Source organism: Ceratosolen solmsi, unplaced genomic scaffold (genome assembly GCF_000503995.2).
Source record: "Ceratosolen solmsi marchali unplaced genomic scaffold, CerSol_1.0 scaffold35, whole genome shotgun sequence".
Lineage (NCBI taxonomy): Eukaryota > Metazoa > Arthropoda > Insecta > Hymenoptera > Agaonidae > Ceratosolen > Ceratosolen solmsi.
Genome location: NW_011948423.1, coordinates 8,794,409 through 8,804,252, shown reverse-complemented (window position 1 = coordinate 8,804,252; position 9,844 = coordinate 8,794,409). Strand labels below are relative to the sequence as shown.

The following is a 9,844-nucleotide window of genomic DNA, read 5'->3' as shown; positions in this document are numbered from 1 at the left end:
GTAAAATATTAATACAAATATTTCGTTTATAGTAAAATTTATGGCTATAATTTTAATGGATAAAATCAAATGTACACATTAAAAAAAAAAAAAAGAATATATATAGAAAAAATATTGCAAATTATATCACTAGCTGAAATTAAAATTGTCAATTTTGTACATTTAATAAATAATAAATATGAATGCCAATGAAATAGATAAGGTAGTTGATGAACCAAAGATAAAGAAAACTAAATCAGAATCAGCTCTTGTAATTAATGGTAAATTTCTATAATTGTTAATTATTTTCCATTTATATAATAAAATTAAAAACATTTAATATATTAATTCAAATTAATAATTTTACATTTTTAGAAAACTTCAGTTCATCAAAAAAATCTGATATTTTAAAAAAAGAATTTTTAGAAAGTACAAAAAATACTTTGAAATTGAATCCTCTTTTAATTAATCCAAAACAAGTATGTCCTATGTAAACTGATAATGTAGAATATAATTTAAATATTAACATTAATTACATTATTTTTAGAAAGGTAATCCATTAATAAAATACATAACCAGTATACCGTATGAATATTCAGAAATTATTCCTGACTATGTTATGAGTAAAACTTCATGTATTTTGTTTTTGTCACTTCGGTATCATCAATTAAATCCTGATTACATACATGATCGATTAAAAACATTAGGTTCTTCATATAATCTTCGTATTTTGCTAGTTCAAGTATATTTTATTATCAAATAAATAGAATATTTTTTTAAAAATATATACTACTATTTATATTTTTTCTATTTAAAAAGGTTGATATAGCAGAACCACATCATTCATTAAAACATCTTACAAAAATTTGTATACTGGCTGATTTAACACTAATGTTGGCATGGAGTGCTGACGAGGCAGGTAAAATGATTGAAACATATAAAGTTTATGAAAATAAACCAGCAGATATGATTATGGAGCGGAGTGATATATTACCTCATCAAAAAGTAAATACAATTGAAATTACTATATTACTAAGTATTTATAACGAAATTACTAATACGATATTGTTTCATAGCTAATAAATGCTTTAACTACAGTTCGATCATTAAATAAAACTGATGCTTTGACACTTTTATCAACATTTGGAACATTTAATGCCATAATCAAGGCATCACCTGAATCATTAAGTTTATGTCCAGGATTTGGAAAACAAAAAGCACAGCGATTGCATAAAATTTTACATGAACCATTTTTGAGAGCTAATAATCAAAATTTAAAAAACTAAATTTTGTATAGAAATTATTTATATACGAAAATTACTAAATTATATGAAATGTATTAAATTTTTGTATAGTATTATACTAGTTTTTCTTTAACATTTGAGATTATTTTAGAAATAAATCCTTTATAAATGAAAGTTTAAAGTATTATTTTGAAATAATTGATAATAAAACCAATTTATTGATAATAATGCAGTTTACTCTATACGTTCTTGTAATAAAAATATTATTTCAGAATTTTCTGGTTATATAGAGTATTTGTTTAATGATTCATTTTAGTTAAACTAAAATAATAATCAAGTATTATATGATAGAGATATTATAGAGTCAAAATAAGTATCATTATATGATTTTTAAAGAATATATGGTTTAAATGTATTCAAAAACATTTATTTGGAATTATCCGTATTTACATGTACTTTTATACAAAATATAAAAAATATGGAGCTAGTGTCGTATATATTCAAGTAAGCATGAATTTACTAGTGACAATTCATCTTTCTATTCGCCATATGCTTTTAGGCGGGAAAAATTTTCACATTAATTTATAGGATTTTAATCCTCAGTTATGTGTACTTTAAATAATAGTATATAGTCACAATATTTTCATAGTCTGTTGTATTGTAACTTATGTCATTTTATATTTTATAATTTATTATCAAGATGTCGGGAAATCCCAGAAGGTCTACAAGATTTCAAACTCGTAACAGTATTTCAAAGTATACAGGTTAAAATTTTTTACTTCAATATTTACATATCCATTATTATATATTTCATAATTAAATTTGAAATGTTAGATAAGTATATATTTTATATTTTAATTTATAAATTTACTATTTTATTTCTCATTATCACTAAGAATTATAATATTTTTGCAGATTTAAAAGGTTCAACTGAATGTAAATTTCAAGAATGCGATAGTAGTCTTAATTTTGAAAATGATAAATGTAAAGAAGAATCACAAGATACTGAGATAAATAATGAAAAACCTACAGGTTAAAAAATGTTATAATTTTATCATAAAAAATAAAAATTATATATTTAAATATTTGATTATTAATTTTAGAATTATTTTCGAAAACTGATGTTGATGGTAAAACTATATATCCTGTAATTAGTACGTCAATCAAGAAAAATGCAATGTTTGAAAAAGCAAAAATGTTTGGCAATGTAAAAGATAAACCAACTATATCCTTAAAAAAAGATTTGAGAATATGTCTTACCAAAGTTATAACAAATAAAGAAACAGATCAGTATTATATTACAAGTGAGTATAAATATACTTAATTATATAAATAAATAATAAGTATGTAATTAATATTTATTCCAACAGATTCAAATCAAAGTAAAAAAAAAATTAAATTGAGAAATAAAATATCAAAGAAAAAATTACATTTCTTGAAAATATCTAGTGAAAGTTCAGCTGATGAAACAAACAATGATAATAATATAGATGAAAATTTTGAATGCAATAGTAACAAAGATGAAAAGAGAAAAGTAAATATAATTGATACAAAATTAGAAAATAATATTTTACGATCATTAAGACCAAGGGTTAACAAAGGATATGTAAGATTTAAAATTAATAAAATATTTTTAAACTTGCTTTAGAAATTTTTATATTATAGAAATGATATTTACCTTCTTAGCATTTAAAAGCAGATGAGTATTTTACTACTCAGTCAGAAAAATCTGTAACATCGAATCATACTTTAAATAGATTAAGAAATCGACATTTAGATGAAGAAACATTACAACAATTATTAGCAAATGATAGTTATATTTCAAAAACTCATAAAAAAAAAATTGAAATAATATCAGAGTCGTTAATTTTGTGTTACAAGGAATGGCTTTATATAATGGAGTAAATCAAAATTTAAATAAATATTTAAATATGAATATTGTGAATAAATATGGCTACATTATTTTTTATTTAATTTTTAGAGAAGGTTATACTGTATTATTATTTGGTCTTGGATCAAAAAGACTTTTAATTAATAATTTTCGTAAAGAAGTTATTTTTAATGAACCGACATTAGTTATAAATGGTTTCTTTCCAAGTTTGACGATAAAAGATGTAATTATATAAATTTAATATATATGTATATACATAATTATGATATAAAACTGAGTTATTTCTATAATTTGTTTTAGATATTAGATAACATTATTGTTGAATTATTAGGATTGAATACAGTCACTAATCAAAATGAATGTTATGATATTATTGAAAAAACGATGAAAACTCACCCAGATGATTGTATATATTTATTGATTCATAATATTGATTGCGGAATGTTACGTTTGAATAAAGCTCAGGATATGTTATCACGCTTAGCAAACATACCAAATATTCATATGTTAGCCTCGGTAGATCATATTAATGCGCCTTTATGTAATAAAAAAGTTTCTTAAATTAATCATTTAAAAAATGTAGAATACTAATTTTATTTATTTTAGTATGGGATAATGTTAAAAGGGCAAGATATAATTTTTACTGGATGGATGTTACAACATTTTTACCATATCAAGCTGAAATTTCATATGAAAGTTCATTACTTGTTCAAAAAAGTGGAGTACTTGCTTTGTTATCCTTAGAAAATGTATTTGCATCATTAACTTCAAACGCAAAAGCCATATATATAATTCTTGTAAAGTATCAATTAGAGCACAATGGAAATAATTATTCTGGTAAATACTTTTCTAGGTATATTTAGTAGTAAGCACTAAAATTGTGATTAATATTATTTTAGGAATGGCATTTAAAGATTTATATATGTCATCTAGAGAGGCATTTTTAGTATCTTCTGATCAAGCTTTGCGAGCTCAATTAACTGAATTTATTGATCACAAACTTGTAAAAACTAAAAGACAAGTTGATGGAATTGAATATCTTATTATTCCATTAGATGATGCATTATTGAAACAGTTTCTGGAGCAACAAAATGACATGGAATAATTGTTTTTAGACACTTATTAAAATATTTTATTATTTTACTATTAAGCAATTGTTGAGGTTGCATACATGTTTTCAATTTTTTATTTTTTTATGTGACAAATGTGCAGATTTTGTTATTTTTTATTGTTAAATATTGAAGCAGTCATTTTTATAAATTTTTAATAATAAGTATTTGTAACAAAACGGTATTAATAATCTATATTTTAGTATAAGCATATAAATTTATATATTATAAGATAATATCTTTTTTGAATAAATTATTTTTTTATTTTGAAATCGCTACATTATGTTCTATCAATCATCTGTAGTTCTTATCATATTCTGTAATAAAAATGAAACACAACTTGATAATTGATTGTATACTTTCTTGTTAAAAACAATATACCTTTATGTACTTTAATTAAATACTTTGATTCAGATTTTCAGTGTTCACACTGTAACTATTTTTAAGTAAATTTTGAAGTTTTGAGAATTTAAATAAGTAATAAAGTCTATTCAAATAAATATAAAGACACAGCATACAAACCTTAATGACTTCATAAAGTTTATTATATTTTTATATAAAATTATAAACTCTTTATACATAGTAACCAATCAATTTAAAGTCTACCTGATAAGCACAAAGGATATTAAGTAATTTTATAAATATTACGTGTGTAATAATAAACGAAAATTATATAAAATATTCATGGAATCCTTTTGTATATTATTTTTTTCGATAAAACAATTTTTTCAGTAATTTATGAAAAATGTTTTCATGTTTTCATGAAATATGAGAAATATAATTGTCTCACATTGCGTATTTCTTATTGATTAATTTAAAATTATTTATAATTATATGTTATAGTATATTTTGTCATTGTATTTTAAAAAATCTGATAAATCATTAAATATAACATTATAAAAATTAATACTATTTTAATCTAATATTACTTTAGATACTTTCTACTTATTTTTATATATGTAGCTTATTACCATATAAATAATTTTATTTTCAGCCTACCAATTATCTTACTATATATTAAATTACAATTACTTACAAGTTTTAATTCTACACATTTAAATGTTTATTAATTAGCAATGAACACTGTAAATAATGTATAATTGAGTGTATTAGCTTAGAAATGAATTCTTCTAGAAATAAAAGAAAATTATCTATTAAAATGATTTGATCGAAATATTTATTATTCAATTGCATAATATTTATTTGAATCTATAATCATTGCTTTTCTATTACTATTATTCGATACATGCAGGCATTAAAATATAATTTCAAGTATGTATTAGATCTCATTCACAATGCTTGCTTAAACGGAAACAACTTTTTGCTTATTAGAAGAACAATCACATACAATTGTATGGAACTTAAAATTAAAAATCAACATAACTTTGTTTTAAAATACAATTATGATTTGAAATTACTTCTAGGAAAACCAATTAAAAATTAGAAAGTAATACTAAAAAAATATTTGTGTTTAAAAGAATAAATAAAAGTGCATTTTCATATTTAAAACCGAAATTACTTATAGCCGTTAATTTTTAATCCTATTAATTTTGAATAAAAACATATATTTAAGTTTATTTTAATTATTTATTGTAATTATTTTATAAAAATTCTTTGAATCAAATGATTTAAAATTAAAGTAAGAAACAAATTTTCTTCATGTTTTACAATTTTAATGAAAAGGTATATAAATTATTTAAAAAATACTATTAAATATGGAACTGATTTCTATGAAGTGGCAATTATTCAATAAAATTTAATAAAATGTTCATTTATGTAAATAGAGAGAATAAAATATCTACGCTTTAATTTTTATGAATAGTGTAACGATGAATATTCTTGTAATGAAAATAAATGTTTTATAATACTTTTTTTTTACTTTTTATATACTGTAAAATAATTTTTTTTTCAAGAATATTTTGGATTAATTTGTTAGTGTCCAATACAAATTTTCTAATTAACTTGTAATTATCATTAAATTTTATAGTACTATTATAAAGACATATTCATTAATTGGATATTAAATAAATATAAAATTATTATTAAGAGATACTTTATTGAATGTATTTTATATTTTTTAAAATGTAAATTTATTATTATTTTCATGTATTGGTAATAAATAATACAAATGAAAAATGGTTCTTTAAATTAAAGATATAAAATTTTTAATGCTTTCTCTTAATTTTAAACTTCCTATTAATCAATTACTTTAATTAATTTAAAATTTTAGGTAATCTATTGGTCGATTGTAGATAAATTCAGTTTTTAATAGTAATTGCTTTTGTAATTTTGCATACATTATGAATATTAATACAATTTATTGACTTATAGTTACAAATTTTCATTATAAGCATACGAATTTTATAAATTACTATTATTATAAAATTAGTGTGAATCTTCCATTCAAAACCGTAACACAGTAAATATAATATACATTGTAAATATAAGTAATATTTATATAATTTAATTCTATTATGAGTATTGCTTACTTTTTTAAAACATAAAATTCTCAACGCTATACTCAAAAACGCTGTAACTCAAAAAAATACGTATGAGTTTTTTATTTATTTATTGTATATTATTGTTTATTTATTTATTGTATAAGAAGCAAAAATTAAAAATTATTTATTAAGCAGAATACAAAGTTTAAATTTTTTTATTTGATTGGCACTTTTAGAGATAATTTTGGCTTAATCTCCATTTAATTTATGTTTCAAAGTTATAATTAATTTTAAATTTATTCTAAATGCTAAATATTTTTTTTTATTTTTATATATTTAAAACTATATTTACATTTCATTGATATATTAATGATATTTGAGATGTTTATTGTAAGAATACTACAATAAATGTATTCTATGTTACAAACTAATTTTAAGGAATAAAGTATTTGTAAATTTGATTCACATAAATGTCTTATGTCATTTAATGCATATTATAACGTGCTATATTAATTAAAATTTAATTTAATTATAAAATATATAATTAAAAATCCGAAAATTTTATTTAAAAGAAAAGTATTTATATTTTTATAAAAAATATAATGATTTTAATTAAATCGACTGTTTTATATTTTACATAGTGAAAACTAGTTTTTCAAATATCTTTTAGATGTAATTTTAGTGTTAGTTAATAAATTATTATTATTATTTATTTTATGTATGCTTAATTCGTAAGTTATAAATCAGAAACTAAATTAATACCATCATAAATTAAAAATTTCAAATCATCTTAATAGACTAGATTATATAAAAAATTCCATTATACTTATTATTCATATTTTGTATTAATGATATATATAGATTTTCCTTTTCCTTTTTTATATATTAATCATTTGTTAGTAATAGATCAGTACTAATTAAGAATAATTATAATAATATTTTTATAAATTTTATTAGTTTTGTTTGTTTTATTAAAAGTCTTCAATATAAAACATACTTTGAACATTTAGTTTGAATTCATAAAATTTAAATAATTTCAATGAATTGAGTATCTTTATAAATGAAATTATCTTTTTAAATACATAATACAAAATTGTTGCTATATTTATTGCAATATTTATTAAATTAGAAAGTTAATATAATTTAAATACACACAAAGTTTTTAATATAAAATAATATGAATCTAAATAAATTGAGGCATCTTTTTATTTCAACATGATAGATTGAAATTATTTCAAATATTTCTTATTTATAATTTAAACAAAAATAAATTACAGACATACTTTAAGAAAGTGGAGTTTTCTACATATATACAAATTTAAATATATATATAATAACAAAAATATTTTTCATAAATTTAGTATAGATTATAAAAATTTGTAGAATACTAAATTCTTGAATTCTATGTAGTTCAACTTATAAAATATTAATTTACTTAAAGAATTATAGATATTTGTCTCGAATTTACTATAAATTTAAATTAACTCATTATAAATTTTTAAACTATACAAATAAATATACATAATGTCATAAATAATACATTTTGATAATTATACTAAATAATAATAAAGTCTGTTTCTTCGATTAGTTTCTCCAGTCTTAGCATTTTCAATAATATTATATTTAAATTATAATTATAAACACATACTTGGAAATACAAATTAGTAAATAACAGTTAATATTAAAATTAAATTAATCTAATTGAGGGACATCTTTTCATTTAGAAGTAAGTTTAAAAGCGTATTGTTTGATTTTTAATAAAATATGTTTCAAGTCTATTGTGTCATATTTGGGCTTGTCCAATGTGGCCGCAAAGGAGTGACTTATGTTACGAGAAGTCATTCGACTTGAGAAGGTAGCTCAAGAAAATTCATAGTTTGTTCCAGCGTTCTCCCTACCAGTCACTCGTACGTGCACCATCGACGAGAAGCAACGGGATACATAGAAAGAAAAGTAACAGCTTAAATGCGTGAGCGTACATTACATGACGGGACCGTAACTAATTCAGAGCTTCCGCAGACGTTTTTATATTGCTTACGTATAAATGCACTGGGTGTGATCAATGTAAGCTATTTAGGTATGTATAAGTAATTATAGTTGTTTTCTAACATGTATGTTTTTAATTTGGTTAAAACTTGAATACGCACGCATGTATGCACACGGAATCATTTACAACAAGCGTGCGCGTACGCACACACGCACGCACGCATAATGTGTAAATATTTTTTATATAATTGTTTATCAACCAATTCCATGGATCAAACATATTTTCGATTAATATTTTTCTATCACCGTTAACAATGTATATTTGTATTGCTAAATCCAAATTTTAATATTTATTTTATTATTATTTTTAATGTATAATTATTTGTTAATAATTACATTATTATGTGCGAAAAGTTGATTTAACATGTTTTCATATTAAAAATAGTAAAATAAAGTTATAAAACGTGTGTGTAAGATAGTAAGTGAAATAGAGAGAGAGAGAGAGAGAGAGAGAGCACACGAATAACTGTCAATAAAGTAAGGGAGTTTGGGGTCAGACAGTTAATTTGCATCTTTATATTTGTAATAAAATATATAGAACTTGTAATAATGTATCTATATTATTACGTAAATGTTTGTTCCATAAGAATTACAATAATAATTATATTAAAAGAATATGCACATTATTGGTTATAACTATTTAGAAATTTATATATTTTCATAAATTAGAACTCGATTTAATAATAATATTCTTTGTATAACTAGTAAATAATACTATGGATTAGTAGCGACTAATTAAAAGAATGTGAATATATGTATATTGATATATGTGCAATTGTACCCATATAATAATGTGCAAATTATAAAAAATTGAATGAATTAATAAATATAGACATAATTAAACCACAATAAAAAATAAAGGATTTAAATAAAATAAGAAAAAAATTATAACAGGAATATACGACTAAAGAACAATCAGATTGTACCGAATGGTGCTGTGGGCGATAACTCCTTGTTGCAAGACAAGAACGTTCGAGAAATACGCCCACGATCTTCTTACTTATTGTCGCAATATACTTTTCCAATATTAGTTATAACATAACGAAGAGCATTAATTTTATGTCATTCCAATACAAATTTTATATTTAAAAAAAATTTCTTTTTAGATACTGCTCTTACTTCCGCTTATTTAAA

The 9,844-nt window shown here is 21.1% G+C and overlaps 2 protein-coding genes across 2 annotated transcripts; both read left to right on the top strand.

Annotated features, from left to right (window-relative positions):
* Positions 1-532: 532 nt before the first annotated feature.
* Positions 533-1,268, top strand: Ercc1 (DNA excision repair protein Ercc1; the record flags this gene model as incomplete). Its single annotated transcript, XM_011499778.1, has 3 exons — positions 533-721; positions 799-984; positions 1,056-1,268. Coding segments are annotated over 3 exons (585 nt in total), but the record flags the coding sequence as incomplete, so codon positions are not given.
* A 1,315-nt stretch (positions 1,269-2,583) lies between these two features.
* Positions 2,584-4,225, top strand: Orc2 (origin recognition complex subunit 2; the record flags this gene model as incomplete). Its single annotated transcript, XM_011499884.1, has 6 exons — positions 2,584-2,829; positions 2,910-3,124; positions 3,205-3,337; positions 3,415-3,655; positions 3,721-3,951; positions 4,014-4,225. Coding segments are annotated over 6 exons (1,272 nt in total), but the record flags the coding sequence as incomplete, so codon positions are not given.
* Between the last annotated feature and the right edge of the window lie 5,619 nt (positions 4,226-9,844).